This window comes from Natator depressus, chromosome 3, assembly GCF_965152275.1.
Source record: "Natator depressus isolate rNatDep1 chromosome 3, rNatDep2.hap1, whole genome shotgun sequence".
NCBI lineage: Eukaryota > Metazoa > Chordata > Testudines > Cheloniidae > Natator > Natator depressus.
In genome coordinates, this window is record NC_134236.1 from 157,195,510 (window position 1) to 157,213,068 (window position 17,559).

The 17,559-nt window shown below is 42.0% G+C and overlaps 1 protein-coding gene across 5 annotated transcripts in view; it reads left to right on the plus strand.

The window, feature by feature from the left end:
• Positions 1-17,296, plus strand: part of LCLAT1 (lysocardiolipin acyltransferase 1) — a 200,259-nt gene extending 182,963 nt beyond the window's left edge. For all 5 annotated transcript variants that reach the window (XM_074949144.1, XM_074949147.1, XM_074949145.1 and 2 more), the window contains one exon: positions 13,091-17,296. In XM_074949144.1, coding sequence (XP_074805245.1) covers positions 13,091-13,593 — 503 coding nt within the window. In that variant the 3' untranslated portion in view covers positions 13,594-17,296. The remainder of the gene's footprint in view (positions 1-13,090) is intronic.
• Positions 17,297-17,559: the final 263 nt, after the last annotated feature.

Genomic DNA, 17,559 nt, shown 5'->3' on the forward strand with positions numbered 1-17,559 from the left:
CTCCCTCCTGCCCCTGAACCCCCTGCCCCAGTCCAGAGCCCCCTCCTGCACTCCAAACCCATCATCCTCGGCCCAATCCCAGAGCCCACACCCCAGACGGAGCCCTCACCGCCCTGCACCTCAATCCCCTGCCACAACCCAGAGCTCTCTCCTGCACCCTGAACCCCTCATTTCTGGCCCCCTCCCGGAGCCCTCACCCCCCTCCCAGAGCCCTCACCCCCTCCCACATCCCAACCCTCTGCCCCAGCCTGGTGAAAATGAGCACGTGAGTGAGCAACAGAGGGAGGGGGGAATGGAGTGAGCAGAAGCGGGGCCTCAGGGAAGGGATGGGGCAGGGCAAGGATGTTCGGTTTTGTGCAATTAGAAAGTTGGCAACCCTATTTCTGAAAAGAATAATGTGACTCTTGTGTCCTGGTCAATATTTGTTCCATTATTTTACTGATACAGTAATTGCGAGGATCACTCTCTTCTGAAGATCTGTACCATGCTGCTTTTTCCCTCTAATCATAGAATCATAGAATATCAGGGTTGGAAGGGGCCTCATGAGGTCATCCAGTCCAACCCCCTGCTCAAAGCAGGACCAATCCCCAACTAAATCATCCCAGCCAGGGCTTTGTCAAGCCTGACCTTAAAAACTTCTAAGGAAGGAGATTCCACCACCTCCCTAGGTAACACATTCCAGTGTTTCACCACCCTCTTAGTGAAAAAGTTTTTCCTAATATCCAACCTAAACCTCCTCCATTGCAACTTGAGACCATTACTCCTCATTCTGTCATCTGCTACCACTGAGAACAGTCTAGATCCATCCTCTTTGGAACCCCCTTTCAGGTAGTTGAAAGCAGCTATCAAATCCCCCCTCATTCTTCTCTTCCGCAGACTAAACAATCCCAGTTCCCTCAGCCTCTCCTCATAAGTCATGTGTTCTAGTCCCCTAATCATTTTTGTTGCCCTCTGCTGGATGCTTTCCAGTTTTTCCACATCCTTCTTGTAGTGTGGGGCCCAAAACTGGACACAGTACTCCAGATGAGGCCTCACCAATGTCGAATAGAGGGGAACGATCACGTCCCTCGATCTGCTGGCAATGCCCCTACTTATACATCCCAAAATGACATTGGCCTTCTTGGCAACAAGGGCACACTGTTGACTCATATCCAGCTTCTCGTCCACTGTAACCCCTAGGTCCTTATCTGCAGAACTGCTGCCTAGCCATTCGGTCCCTAGTCTGTAGCGGTGCATGGGATTCTTCCGTCCTAAGTGCAGGACTCTGCACTTGTCCTTGTTGAACCTCATCAGATTTCTTTTGGCCCAATCCTCTAATTTGTCTAGGGCCCTCTGTATCCTATCCCTACCCTCCAGCGTATCTACCTCTCCTCCCAGTTTAGTGTCATCTGCAAACTTGCTGAGGGTGCAATCCACACCATCCTCCAGATCATTAATGAAGATATTGAACAAAACCGGCCCCAGGACCGACCCTTGGGGCACTCCACTTGATACCGGCTGCCAACTAGACATGGAGCCATTGATCACTACCCGTTGAGCCCGACAATCTAGCCAGCTTTCTATCCACCTTATAGTCCATTCATCCAGCCCATACATCTTTAACTTGCTGGCAAGAATACTGTGAGAGACCATGTCAAAAGCTTTGCTAAAATCAAGGAACAACACATCCACTACTTTCCGCTCATCCACAGAACTGGTTATCTCGTCACAGAAGGCAATTAGATTAGTCAGGCATGACTTGCCCTTGGTGAATCCATGCTGACTCTTCCTGATCACTTTCCTCTCCTCTAAGTGCTTCAGAATTGATTCCTTGAGGACCTGCTCCATGATTTTTCCAGGGACTGAGGTGAGGCTGACTGGCGTGTAGTTCCCAGGATCCTCCTCCTTCCCTTTTTTAAAGATGGGCACTGCATTAGCCTTTTTCCAGTCGTCCGGGACCTCCCCCGATGGCCATGAGTTTTCAAAGATAATGGCCAATGGCTCTGCAATCACATCCGCCAACTACTTTAGCACTCTCGGATGCAGCGCATCTGGCCCCATAGACTTGTGCTCGTCCAGCTTTTCTAAATAGTCCCGAACCACTTCTTTCTCCACAGAGAGCTGGTCACCTCCTCCCCATGCTGTGCTGCCCAGTGCAGTAGTCTGGGAGCTGACCTTGTTCGTGAAGACAGAGGCAAAAAAAAGCATTGAGTACATTAGCTTTTTCCACATCTTCTGTCACTAGGTTGCCTCCCTCATTCAGTAAGGGGCCCACACTTTCCTTGACTTTCTTCTTGTTGCTAACATACCTGAAGAAACCCTTCTTGTTACTCTTAACTTCTCTTGCTAGCTGCAACTCCAGGTGTGAGTTCTGCTACCTTGCCCCCACCTCCCCCCCAAGTTTTCAATGACTTTGAAAGAGACAAGGGACAAAATAGGTTAAAGGGTCATCCCTGATTTAAAAAAATATATATATATATTTCTGTACATGTACATTAGATACACTCAGGAAATTCTTAACCGGGATGTGACTGGATCTCAGAACTATAAAAGGTAACTGTATCTGATGGGAGTGGTTTTGGAGGAACTCGGAGAAAATTAATTCAATTTTATTGACTGGACAGGGAAATCAGAACAAAGTGTAGTCCATTTTAGTCTGCATATTTTAATTGGGAACAGTAAAAGCTATCTTTCACTGTGTAGTACAGTGTGATGATCTGTCTTTCACGCAGTGGAAAAAAGGTATTGTTAACACAGTGAAAATGGTCTCTGATTTTAAACATGGTTAATATGGCAGTTATATAATTTTTTCAGAAAAGAAAACTTCATCGGTCTTTGTGTATCCAGCCTTTTGCAAAGCAAACAATTGAGTTTAACCATTAACAGTGTGAGGTCAGACAGAAATGAAAGTGGAACTCTTAGTTCTAACAAGTGCATAACAATACCATTTAATTACCCTCCAATGACTTTTACTGTGTGTTTTAGTTCCAAAGAGTGGTACTATTAAAGTTTTGTGAGCTTAATTCAGTATACAGGATTATTGGTGTAAGGTGACTGGTTGCACTGGCGGAGCGAAAGGATTCTGAATGGGTGGTGGACTTGATCAGCCAAATACCTGTCTTTGAAATCAGTACCATAAAACAAGAGAGGAATAAAGTAATGCCCTGGACATTGTTCCCAGAAATTCACAAAATTAAACGAAGAATAAGCTTGAGTTGTTTATACATGTCAGGGTCTTAGTGATTAAATATCTGTAGCCATCTATCACTCTTGAAGAATGGTTTGTTCGTTTGGTTTTTTTTACAGTACTTGCGTTTTAAGAAAATACCTGGAATTCCCAGTTTAACTTTTTTATTCAACTTTTTCATTTTGTATATTCTTCTACAAATATTTCTGTTTGGGTGCAGGAGTAAATCTGGGGACTCTTTGCAAGGATTTTATTGCAGTAAAGTGAATTAATCACAATTATTCTTATCTGAGTTTATGGGGTGTTTGCCAGGCAATTCATATTAAAACTTAGGAGAGTTGGGCAGATGTATACCAGTACTTCAGTATCTGACTAGTCCTCAGGTAAAACATCACCGTCTTATTAATAGAGAACATTCCACAATTAGTTTGTGATAGTAATAGGGACATACTGTGTTCTTAGAGATGACAATGTAACGGGGCTATGAAAGCTTTTATCTTATAAAACCTTATAACATATATGTATGTAAAATAGACATTCAGCAGGGGAGGCGGGGAAAGAGCAATTACACAACATGGGGGGGGGATAAACAAGATATTTTCATTATCTGGGATTGACAAATGTCGCTTACAAGTGATAGAGTAAAGACCAGCGAGTTAGTTATGCCTGGTCATCCTTAGTGACTGAAAATAATGTGCTCCTTTTATTGTCCCCTCCCCCTTCCACACTCTCCCCATGTGTTTTATTTATGCTTCAGTCAGCTCTGGCTCTGTAATTCATACAGTAGCACTTCAGAGACAGGGAGGAAGGAGAGAGTATTGCTCTGAAGACTAAAGCGCAGCTGCCAGGTTGTCATTCTCATAAATGCAACCACTGTGTCAACAGCAGAGCAGCCAGCTCACCACTCTCCAGAAACTCTTTCCTCCCACTTGCCCTTAAGGGTCTCTTTTTCACACCGCGCGAGGTACATTTCTAAAGGCAGCTTGGATTTGCAAAGCTGACAATTGTCAGTGCATGCTCTTGTGGGCAAGTTGACCATGGTATGGGCTATAGTCTGGTCAGAAGGCCCAGGTTCTCGGAGGAAAAAAAAAGGAGTAGACATTAATAGAACAAGTGAGATGATGCTCAGCAAATTGAATTGAGTGCTGTAACCCAGCCTTCTTGTTCGTTCTGTAAATGGTAGGTGAATGTAAGAACATAAGAAGGGCCATACTGGGTCAGACCAAAGGTCCAGCCAGCCCAGTATTCTGTCTACCGACAGTGGCCAATGCCAGGTGCCCCAGAGGGAGTGAACCTAACAGGTAATGATCAGTGATCTCTCTCCTGCCATCCATCTCCACTCTCTGACAAACAGAGGCTAGGGACGCCATTAATGGACTTCCTCTCCATGAATTTATCCAGTTCTCTTTTAAACCCTGTTATAGTCCTAGCCTTCACAACCTCCTCAGGCCAGGAGTTCCACAGGTTGACCGTGCGCTGAGTGAAGAACTTCCTTTTATTTGTTTTAAACCTGCTGCCCATTAATTTCATTTGGTGGCCCCTAGTTCTTATATTATGGGAACAAGTAAATAACTTTCCCTTATTCACTTTCTCCACACCACTCATGATTTTATAGACCTCTATCATATTCCCCCTTAGTCTCCTCTTTTCCAAGCTGAAAAGTCCTAGCCTCTTTAATCTCCCCTCATATGGGACCCGTTCCAAACCCCTAAGGAGTTAAGTTGATGTAAGCCATCTTGCATTGACCTAGTCATGCATTTGTCTACACTTAAATTTGTCTTCCACTAAAGTATGTGCCCTGTTACGGCAACACAGGAACACCACCTCCCCGAATGGTGATGAGCCATGGTCGATGTACTGAGGTCAACATGACGTGAGTGTAGATGCTGCTTTACCTATGTTGACCCTGACAGTCCTCCACCAGACATCCCACAGTGCCTGACATTGACTGCTCTGGTCACAGTTGTGAACTCCACTGCCCAGGGGTTATAGAGGCCGGAAGCTACCCCGCCTCCCTTTAAAACCCCCCATACTGTTTGCTTGTGCCAAGCTTACCACGTGGTCCAGATTGCTCTTTATCAATCTAAATGGCAAACCAACATTGAATGTGTGTGTTTCTAGTAGGGTCCTACAGGGATCGATTCTTGGCTCTCTGTTATTTAACACATATCAGTGACCTGGAAGAAAACATAAAAACATCACTGATAATGTTTACAGATGAGACAAAAATTTGGGGAGGGGTAAATAATGAAGAGGACAGATCAACGATACAGCGCAATCTGGATTGCTTGGTAAAATGGGCACAAGCAAACAATATGCATTTTAATGCAGCTAAATGTAAATCTATGCATCTAGGAATAAAGAATACAGGCCATACTTACAGGATAGGGACTCTATTCTGGGGAGCATTGACTCTGAAAAGGATTTGGGGGTATTGGTGGATAATCAGCTGAATATGAGCTCCCAGTTTGATTCAGTGGCTAAAGGGTTAATGCAATCCTGTGATCCATAAACAGGAATCTCAAGTAGGAACAGGGAGGTTATTTTACCTCGGTATTTGGCACTGGTGCAACCACTGCTGGAATCCCATGTCCAGTTCTGGTTACCACAATTCAAGAAGGATATTGATAAATTGGAGAGGGTTCAGAGAAGAGCCATCAGAAAGATGAAAGGACTGGAAAACATGCCTTATAGCGATAGCTTGAGCTCCTTGAGTCTATCTACCTTAAAAAAGAGAAGGTTTAGGGGTGACTTGATTGCATTCTGATCACATGGGGAGCAAATAATTAATAATGAGCTCTTCAGTCTAGCAGAGAAAGGTATGACATGATCCAATGGCTGCAAGTTGAAGCTAGACAAATTCAGAATGGAAATAAGGCATAAAGTTTTACAAGTGAGAGCAATTAACCCTTGGAACAACTTACCAAGAGTTGCGGTGGATTCTCCATCACTAACAGTTTTTAAATCAAAATTGGATGTTTTTCTAAAAGCTCTGCTCTAGGAAATATTTTGGGGAAGTTCTGTGGCCTGTGTTATACAAGAGATCAGATTCAATCACAGTGGTCCCTTCTGATCTTGGAATCTGTGAAAATCTACTAAATGAGGGGTTTTATAATGGACTTCAAAATCAGAGTATAATTTCCTAGTATAATTTCCTTTTTTTCTTTTTCTTTTTCTTTTTTTCCCCCTGGCTGGCTTCAAACCGAGGTAGTTCTGATTTACGTACTGCTAAATCTGGTGTTAGACTGAAAGCCTACATGCTGTTTATATTTGTTTAACGTAGGACGCAGGCACAAAGGTATGCTGATAGCCAAGGCGAATTTGGGATATAGCATATATCTTTTGTTGACATCTAGTCTGGAGACATACAGTTACAGTTCATAATAGTCACATTTATAAGTGTACAGTTCCTCTTCTTCACCAGTAGTGAAAATAGTCAAAATTTTCCATATTGTAAGAGAACAGGCCTCATTTCTTCGAACTCCTTCCTGTCAGCGGGTGGGAATATCTTCAGAGCCATCATGTTGCTGCGGATGTGGAAAATTGAAGAGGTTCACTTGATCGCTCTAGAGTCCGGACTGGTACAGAGACTTCCTGTGTTCTGTTTATCAAGGCTAGCATAAGCATTCTGCCTTTCTTGTTCGCTTATTTGACTGCTAAGTTTCTACAGAAAAGAATCCCAATAACTATTGAATTGAAAGTGGTTGAGATGAACTCAGACTGCCATGGCTGTTTTAAAGAGGGATGCTTGAAGTTATAAATCCTCCCAAGACTTATACTATCCATCTGTGGTTGTAAATCCTTGAAGTTGCTCCCCTCAGATTCTGTGTTTATAAAGGAAAATAACCAAAAGTCTTTCAGCAGCCAAGGCGGTAATGTTTTCCAGTAAGCAGGTTTTGATAGCTTTTGTTTTAATACCCAACACCGTGTGTGGTTCAAAGTTAAGACATAACAATCTTAAATCAGATATTGTCAGATAGCAATTAGCCTCACTCTGCTAGTTACCATCTATGTTTTGATTATGTAACTGATCAGTTTGTTCAAAGGAATGCCTCAAAATGCATGGACCAGCTCCACTTTTTAAATCTGACAGTCATATGTATATATTTTTAATTGTGGTAGTGCCTAAAGAACCCTATCTGGGCACAGGGACCCATTGCATTAGTGTAGCCAAAAAAAAAATCCCACCCCCCGCAAAAAGAAAAACTCAGACACATTGACTTCACCGTGTGAGCTGTACAATGCAGAGCCCTGCAGCCATACAAATTGGAATCAACGTGACCATATATCAAGTACCATGTTGTGATGTAACGAAAAATTGGGATAAGATCTGAAGTACCACGATCAGCTCTGACCCGGGGCGTCGTGATTAAGACTACATTTTAGTCATGGGTATTTTTAGTAAAAGTCACGGACCATAAATAAAACTTCATGGTCCTTGACCTGTCCATGACTTGTACTATATAGCTTTGACTAAACCTTGGGTGCTCTGGGGCAGGGGGCAGCCTGGGGGCGCTGTGGGTGCTCTGGGGAAGGGGCGCCGCGGGTGTTCTGGGGGAGGCGGTGACTGCACGTGGCCCGGGATCTCCGCTGCTCCTGGGGGAGGGGCAGGCTGCAGCACGCAGCCCAGGACCCCAGCTGCTGCTAAGGGGCGCAGAGGGGAGAGGGGGGGCGCGTGGCAGCAGCTGGTGCTGCTGGCCCAGAGGCTGGCCGAGCTACTTTGGCGTCCCCTGGGCCAGCCACACTGGCTGTTGCAGAAGTCATGGAGCTCCCGGAAAGTCACGGAATCTGTAACACTCCCTGACGGACTCACACCCTTAGTAATGATATATGTGACTGAAATTAAACATAGTGTCAGGGACAGATAATGTAGGGACAAATAACCTCTGAGGGCCTCACCTGGGTTGAAGATGGAATAGCCACCAATGTGATTGTTTACACTAGAAATCTGCACAGCATTTGGACTCAGATTTTAAACCTCTAACATTTTGAATAGTTCCATTCCAGTGTTTAGGCTTGGGTCCACCTCTAATTTATGGGCTCATTGAAGGGCACTTTGGGAAGAGAACGTCTATTCAGCATGCCCTCAAAATACCTGCTTATATAGCAAACCTTTTACTTCGCAATGACCAGCTCGGTGTTGGTCACTTACAAGTATCTGCAAAAAATGCCCCTCGTGGTAACCTGAGTCACATCTGAAGAACTCCTGTCGGTGCTCCAACTCCCAGTTGAACCTCATACCACACATAATAGGTCCATGGAATCATTCTCCTGTATACGTCTGCATGGTCTCTGGACTGTGTTATCTTGAGGGTTCCTCCCCAAGAGCTGAATGTTGCTTTAAGCAGTTCACAATACTTATACTGGCTCTGTGTTGTTCTCTTGATAAACACGTTTGAGAGAAGTTTAAAATATTTAAAATCCTGACTCTGTCTTCATGCTAAAAAAAGCTCCCTAAAAGTCAGGCTGACATTATTTAACACACAGATTTAAATGTAATAGCATTCTGCCTGAGATAAGTTTGTTTTGAGTCTAGTAAGAGGCTCTTGGTTATAAAAATTGAGAAGAGAGAGATTTGAATCGAGCATCTGGGATAATGAAAGAAAAAAATGCCTTTTTCTCTCCCTCATAAAAACACTTTTTTTAAAATAGAGCAAGTGAAGTTTTACTGCTGATGCTATAACTTTGGCCACAAGCCCAGTTGGAATTACTTGTATCACTTCTACCAACTTATGACTATAAGGCCTAAAGCTATTGACTTCGCATTGCAGTTATTTGAAGAGAAATGTCACACACTGGTCAATCCTGGCATATGAACAACTTTAAGTGGAGCACCAATATATCTCAAAGAAATATTTATAGAAAGAAACGGAGAACTAGGCTTTCAGGATGTTTTGCAGCTTAGTAACTGTTAAGTAGCTGGAGACTAAGATACGTATTACTCAACTGTTTTGGCTTTCTTAGCTGTGTAGGAATGATGATGAACAAGCTTTCAGAATCAGTTAGCATCTCTGTGCTGCAGTTTCTATTCCAATGCACTGAGAACAGCATCACTCGCTGGTAATAAGGAGCCTCATTCCCATTATTGTCTTAGAGCAGTATTTCTCAAACTGGGGGTCCCGGCCCAAATGAAGCTCACAAGGCTATTGGAGGGGAGTCGCAGTATTGCTACTCTTACGTCTGCACTGCCTTCAGAGCTAGGCGGCCAGAGAGCGGTGGCTGCTGGCCGGGCACCCAGCTCTGAAGGCAGCACTGTCATCAGCAGCTGCACAGAAGTAAGGGTGACATGGGATAGGGGACGAGGGTCATCACAGCCTGAAGGGGGGCCCAGCAAAAAAAAAATCTGAGAATCCTTGTTTCAGAGGGCTCTGAAAGCTGCTGAAATTTATGTGTGTGTCCTGATCGGCTGAAATACCCGTCCATCAACTTTTACTCTCACTTTCTTGGTTATCTTAATTTAGAGAGTTGTTAAAATTAGATTTCAGATGTGAAACACCTATTTGGTTCCCCCCTCCCGCCCCACCCAGTAATAATATTCATAGCTGCATAAAAGTAAAGAAGGATCTTCAGAAGTTAATAAATGCCAGTTTTCCCAAGCCTGCCTCATTAGGCACAGGTAACTAGTCTGAGCTATAAACAAGTAGTCCTGTCTTATTCAGTTATTGTCTCATTGGAAACAGTTTTAGTGGTAATTAGAGCAACATGACTCTTAAGCCGCATTATGTCTTGCACTTGAAATGTGCGAAAGCAGGTCCCTTAAGAAGGGATTTAAATTCAGTGGGGGAAAATACTACCTGCTGCCTGACTAACCTAGTTGTGTGCCCCATAGTAACAGTAAGCTGCAGTTTGATTCAATTCTCATCAATGACATTCTGCTAATGCCCCACTTACGAGGCCACTCTGCTATCTTCCCATACTAATAGAGATGTGGGCCATCCTCTAGAGCGATACGGTAAGATATAGGATGTAACATGCATGAACTGAAACAAAGCCCAGTAATCTAAAACTTCTCCATGTACTCAGCCCTAATACCGCTCTCCTCCTGGGGTGTCCTGCCTTCTTTAAAAATTAATTCTGATGAGCTACAGCTTAGTTCTCTCCTTTGTACGTAGTCTCCTCTCCCCTTTCTGGTTGTTCCCATCTGTCATTCCTTATTTAACCACTGTAATCCCTTCTTAGCTGCTTCTAGAATACGACATGTCCCCATTGTATCTTGAGCCTTGTCCATTTCTGGTTGCCCTGCAGCTCTCCGATACCCCACTCTGTCCACTGTCACCTTCCTTCTTTTGTTGGATGACAGGCAATTTCCATTCATTCTGATCCATAGGCTGTTAGTAAGTTTCCACTCTACACGTGGGATGAGCCTGCATTGGCGGGGGGGAGACAGAGGCAGCAATAAGGAAATGGTTGCTGTGAAAGTGTGCTGAGGTGGGTGCCCTGCTCAAAAATTCACTGCCCTAGCAGCTGTCATTAAAGGAGCTTCACCCGCTCCAAAGGATTTTTCTAGTTTCTGTTGCAGTAACATTTGAAAGCAGGTTCATTCAGATAGCACCTGGCTGTGATAGTGTTGCCCTTTTCATGTTAATAGATGTCACTGATGAATCAGTGGAAAACATTCAGAACCTTTTTGTTAAAGTGTGCAGTGTAGATCCAGCAGCTTACTGCAAACAATAATAGGAGAAGGCACGCTCCTTTCAATAGCTATTAAATAATTGGCTGGAAATTGCCATCGCCACATGCTTGGCCTGCCAGAAAATTAAACCCTCCAAGACAAGGGACACGTTTAGAAGGCTCTAATCCTTCTGCATATTAAATCATATATGTCTGTATTTCCTATATCTGATATGTTTCTATGCTTTTTGGTATGTTGAGCCTGTCTTTGAAGTGCCCGAGTCATTTCTTCTGAAGTCGCTTTGATGCGCTTATCACCCTGCTATGTTGGGGAAACAGTGGTCTAGTAGTCTAACCATGTGACTGGGAGTCAGGAGACCTGGGTTCTGGCCTGAGTCACTGTGTAAGTCTTCTAGCCATTCTTTGCCTCAGTTTTCCCATCTACAGCATAGTTAAACATTACTGGTCCCATTTGTGTAAAATGCTTTGAGATCTGCACTATATCATTAATTTACAGAACCAAAGGCAAGCTCGGCACTTTGCAGTATAGATAAGACGCGGTCTCTGCTCTGAAGGTTTCTGTCTAATGTCAGACGTGATGCAACAAAGCAGGTGGGGAATTTAACAAAATAGCAGTGCCGAGTTTTGTAAGAAGAACAGAATGGGCATCAGTAATAATACATGGATATTCAGCAAAGGCTAGTACACAGCATGGTACAATAAATAAAACGATGTCACAATGTGTGTGGAATATTATCTATTATTTGTGTAGTATCTTGATTATTAAAAACATCTGCATCATGCCATCTAGAAAGGGTGATAATGGCAAACTGATTGCTCAGCAGACACATGGTGGAAGTGATGGAGAGGGAGTGGAGAGCTGTTGTGTCTTCAGTTAGAGTGGTATCTCTTCCTTGGTATAGTATTTGCCTGTTAAGGGTTTTGCTGGGTCCATTCCTAAGTTGGATTCGCATTGAGCAGTGGTGTTCAGGCGCTCTTGCCTTAAGGCCTTTCCTCTGATACAGATCTGGTCATAGTTATTGCACCCACGAACAACCCTTCGTCTTTTTAGTTTCTAACTCAACCTATTCTGCTCTGAGACAACCAACAAAATAAAAGCAGCAACGCCCGATAAATTACAGTGCTGGCAGAACTTAACTTTAATGTCACGTCGAGTGCACTGGGCACCTATTTTTAGATCAGTTCTAGACTAGCCAAGTTTGCTTTATCAAATCTAAAAAGAATGTTGTCTGGTATGAAGCAGCAGGCTGAGAGGATATATGGAATAGTGCATTGTTCTAAAAATTAGTATTAATGCACAGGTACAGCAGTAAAACTCATCTTAACAACATTTGTCCACACAAGTGGATTGATTAGATTAGACATAACGATAGAAGGGCTGGGTCCTTTTGTCAGTGTCCCCCTTTAATTGCTAATCCACAATTGCTTTTAAAAGTGCATTCAAATACTTAGCTATACCCAGTTTAACCAAAGCTTTATCTCCCAGGTTTGTACTTTGTTGTTGGGTTCGCCTAATCTGGAATCCCATGAAGAGTCCTCAGCCTCTGGCAAAGGCCATTTCTAGCTGGCACTCAGAGCACTGACTATTTACGTGTAAAGGGGCTGTGTTAATTGCAATACAGTCCCTGCAAAGCTGTCCCCCATCTTCTAAAATGCAGTAAAGGGACTCCTGATTTAATGAACTTCTGATCATTTTTCTGCTGTATATTTGTATGTGCTCTCCTCCCCCCAAGACCGGCAATAAATTAGAATTGTACTTGTACTGCTTTGAGTCAAATTTTAAACTGGATTCTTTTACAACCATTATAGTTATTGTACTGTGTGTTACAGTTGTTAGGTCAAAGATAATTTCAGTTTGCAATGTAATGAATGTTCTTCAAAAGTATGTGACCACAGTAAAATACAGTGAATCAAACCCTATTTTGATTTGAAAAAGATCAGGCATGTGTATCCTAATCTCTCATTGAAATAAGACTTTATCCTTTTACCTATTCTGTTTTAGAATCCTGGATTAGTATTTCTTCTAGTGAATGTTATTTTGTCCCTACAGGTCTTCGCTGTAACCCAGAGACAGAAAAAACAGAACAGTGATTAGGAAATATTGACCTGCTAGCCTTAAAATATTATATTTATATGAGTAGAATACTCTGAACTTGCTAATGAATCTTTGTGAATTCTACCATGATTTTGAGTTTTCAATTGTACCCTGAAGCTCTAATCAGTGGTAATTGTCATAGAAACTGTCCATTGTAGTGTCTATATTTATCTAGTTCTCAAAAATGTTTCCTATAGGTAATAACCTTGATGCTATCCATGACATAACTGTGGCATACCCTCAAAACATTCCGCAAACAGAGAAGCACCTTCTGAATGGAAACTTCCCAAAGGAGATACATTTTCATGTCCATAGGTATCCAGTACAGACTCTGCCAACTTCCAGGGAAGAGCTGCAGCTCTGGTGCCAGAAGCGTTGGGAAGAGAAAGAAGAGAGACTCCAGTTGTTCTACGAAGGTGAAAAGTACTTTGATGTAACAGGGCGAAGCATAATTCCACCTTGTAAATCTGAGCTCAGGGTCCTAGTGGTTAAATGCATCTCGCTTCTGTACTGGACATTGTTCACACTAGGTATGTTTGTGTTGCTGTACTTGTACAGCTTTGTGCGATTGTATTGTGTGACTGCAGTTATCATTTTTGTTGTGCAACAAAAAATATTTGGTGGGCTGGAAATAATTGAACTTGCATGTCATCAATATTTTAATAAACGACAGAATGGATATGGCAGGAAAACAGAATAACAAGTCTAGTGCTGTTATAGGAGAGGGAGGTAAAGGATGTTTTTGAGACTTACCACAGACTTTGTAAACAGGGAAGTGTTTTTGCATGAAAATTGTCTTTTTTTTTTTTTTTTTTTTTTTACACTACCGCCATTATTTGTTAAAGGTATTTTGCACTTATTCTGTGAAAAGGAAATACTAGTTACGGCTATGTGTGAAAACTATCGTTTTTATCTTTGAATGTAATTTCTATATTGCTCTTGCAAGCAGCTAGCAACTGCTGCATACTGTAGCTATGAAACAACTTGCTGGATTATTTAACAATCATTAGGATGTTAATAAATGTGAGGTACACTGAACTTTTTAAAACTGCAGATCCAAACTGTTCAGCTAAGGGAGACAGATCTGAGATTCCTGTACAATCACGTTGGCCTAAACTAAGCACCAGACTTGCTCATTTAGCAACTAACATGTGTGCGCACGTGCAGTCCTAACATTTTCACATTTATTTTAAACCCTTTTCCCACACACTTCCCCAAACAGGACTGAGCATACTGCTACCCAACCCCGCTGAAAAAGTGAGACACTAAATGGGGATTCTAACTTGGGTGTGTCATGTTGTGGTGCAGATAGGGCCATCCACTCTGCCCCACTCTGACTCTAAATTGATTTTTTTGCATGACCTACATTTCTAGGTTTGGCTCCCTCAGTGTGCTGTATGGCCGTCACCTATGTAATAGCCCTTACCTCTGGGAGACTTGCACGTATTGTAGTACTTCGAGTTGGTCCTTCTGCTGAAGCAAAACCAGCTGGGGGCATGTTGCATTCGCTAAACAGCGAGCAGATGTTAACAGTTTCTCTGTATAGAAGAAACTTGTCTGAAAACAATACATCTCTTTTGGAGAAAGTGAGAGGTCTTTTAGTTGAAGCTGCTACTTTGGCTTTTAAAATGTTTTCGTCGTCGTTTTAATCTTTAATGTCTACAGTAGGAAGACTGCTTTTTTCTGTTTGCACATCAGTGTGACCCTCTAAAATTCAGCCAAAGCCACAGTTGGTTATCTCCAGTTATATGGCAGGAGAAGTGTCTCAGCCTATCATAGCACAGGACAAGCTACACTATTTCTCTTCCCAAACACAATATCCTTCTTGACTTCCCAGTCACGTCATTCCTCTTCTACTCAGGCCACTCCTCTGCACAATCTTTCACTGTTTAGACTCTCCCATTGAAAATTTATCCACGGCCCTCTCCTTTTATGTGGCATTGGTGGAAAGTCAGAGAAATCAAAGGTTTTAGGCCTTTCAGACCTTACAAGGTAGCGGATGCTGGATTTTTTGATGGGGCTGGTTCCTGTCAGATAATAGGAATAACATTCATGGCAGCAAAGTATATGGAATAAACAATTCCAGCACTTAAATTCCCCTGCCTGACTTTGGCGGTCAACCTCAAAACAATGTATTGCTTTGTATATTCCAGTGCCACAGAACACCCCTTACTTACTAAACTTGCTGCACAAAAGACGTCGAAAATGCTTGTCTATATCAAGGTAGTCTGGCTCACTATGTGGAATTATATTACTTTGAAATCTAGACATGTGCAATCAAGAGTTTGTCATGTATAAAGCAGAACCACTCAAATATTGGTTCATCATTGCAGACAAATCATTTTTCTTTTAAATCTCAATACTAGGCATGTTCTTCAATGCGTTTGAATCTAGGGCCACTGTTGGATGAAATTGCCTACCTATATTTAACTATCCCTTCCAAGGTGACAGCTGTTTTTAATCCCCGCTCGTAGCGACTAATTAGTTATTATGCACAAGTACTTGAAGCCATCTGTTTTACTCCATGAATTTTTTTAAAACCTTTTTTCCTTTCTAAAAATGGCTTCTAATTGAGGCTTAAGTCTCCTAACAAACTTCCTCTTGTATATTTAGAAATGCATGAATAAATAGCTTGATGGCTGGCATTGCATTGTCATGAATGCAGCAGAAAAGGAAGGTCTTTCTACACTTTGGAGGGGGGCGATGTTTTTGATGCAGTTCTATTCTAGCAAAAATATGGTTGCTGGTTACATTTACATCCCATCATTTTCTTTAAGATAACACTCAATTTTGGTCAACTCCCTGCACTTCCAGCTATCTCTCATCCTGCAATGGGAAAAAAGTCTTTTTTGTCTAATTTAAAGGCTTTTTACCTGTCCAAGGCTTGGGCTCTTCATTCATGCCTGTAATAATGATTGCCTGCTCCTAGAGCCGTAACATAGAGCCCGAGTGAGGATTGCAGAGCTCAGACTTCTCATCATTAACACACAGATCAGCTGCATTCCTTTCTGCCCTTACATGAACTTTGGGATGTCTTAAAGTGAATCAGAAACCTAAGCTGGAGTCTTGTTCGCTCACATTTCTACTACATTTTTTAAGTCTATTTTGTTACAGAGTTAAAAACTCTTCAAAATTCTAACATGAAACTGTAATGGATAGTGGCCTTTAAAGAGACACTATACATCCCATTGAGGCCAAATCTGTAATATACCCTTAATGTGGGAACCAACCTCCAAATTGTAACTTGAATTTCTCTCGTGTATTCACCATTCTTTTTATTTATTTTTTTTAATATTTTTATGAAGAGCCACAAGTTTAGTGGCATGTAAATACTACATGTTAGGATTGCCTGACCCAACAACACAGAGCTGCACAAGTTAAGTAAAAAAATTTCTCACAAGCAGAGTTGAACTCATTTCTGAGGCTGATGTACAAACGTGGAAATTAACCAGAAAGCCACATCTATTTCCAGATCAATTTGAGATGTAAGAAGGAGAGATTGTTTGGAGCCCAGGTAATAAAAAAAGAGAAAGTTGGTAGGAGGCAGGAGATGCGTTGCTCAATAGATTTGATCAGAAAATGGGGAAAATTCTTTGGGAAAATATTCATTTTCCACTTTTTATTGAAATGTCACTTTTATCTGGCCAACTTCCAAGAGATGTTTTTTTCATTCCGCCTTGTTTGTTTAGTTGAAACTCCACACACTAAAGCTGCCAGACCGCTCTCTTTTTAACATCTCTTTCCTTTGAAATGTTTCCATTGCTGCTGGATTGGAAGGTTCTGGTGCTCTGGGAATCAAACACATTGATCTTTCAAGGGAAGCATATTGGCAGCAAGAGACCTCTCACTTCATTAGCACAATTTCTCAGAGCTACCGTTCTCTTTCCTCCCAATAGCTATGCCCTGTGCGTTTTACCGTCACTCTACTGGGTTAACATGTCTGTTAGATAATACATTTCTTGAGATAAATGATGTGCTTAACCTGCCTTTAAGGGTGCTGTTCATTTTCCTTAGTCAAATGTTTCCTTATCAGAATTATGGGTCTCTTTCTCTTCGCTCAGACAGAAGGTTGAACTGTTCAGTCTGTGTTTGTCACCAAGCTCATTCATCAGTCTGAGACTGATCTTTTTTGTGTTGAATGTTAGTAACATGGGAACCATTCGTGGGTCTGTAACGTGTTGTGTTGATCATACTAAATGTAGTCTGTAGTTCTGTGCACTACACCAATCTCAGATGTTTCCAAAAAGGAATCTGTGTTTTTATAGCTTCATTTTATAAGTACGTTGTATGAAAACAAACACTGGGATAGAACAAATCTACAGAATAGCCTTAGTTTTCAAAGTCCACCGATACGTTAGAATGTTTTAGCCATGTATCTGTTACTTTCTCTACAGCAACAATAAAGACTTAGTGCATTTACGTGTTTCATTTAATTGTTTTCTTATGCATAATATCAGTTCTATCAGGTGAAAGTATTCCACATACATCTCTAAGGGACAAACCTTCTCTCCAGTCCTACAGCCTTTTATTAATGGAGAGTGATTGCTATTAAGAGCCTCAGTCAATAGGGTATGGCTGTTGAGATATTTAATTATATACCTGTTTAGTTACTAAATATGAAGCTGGAGAGAGACACGGTCTCACCTAAAGTCTTCCTTTTAACTTG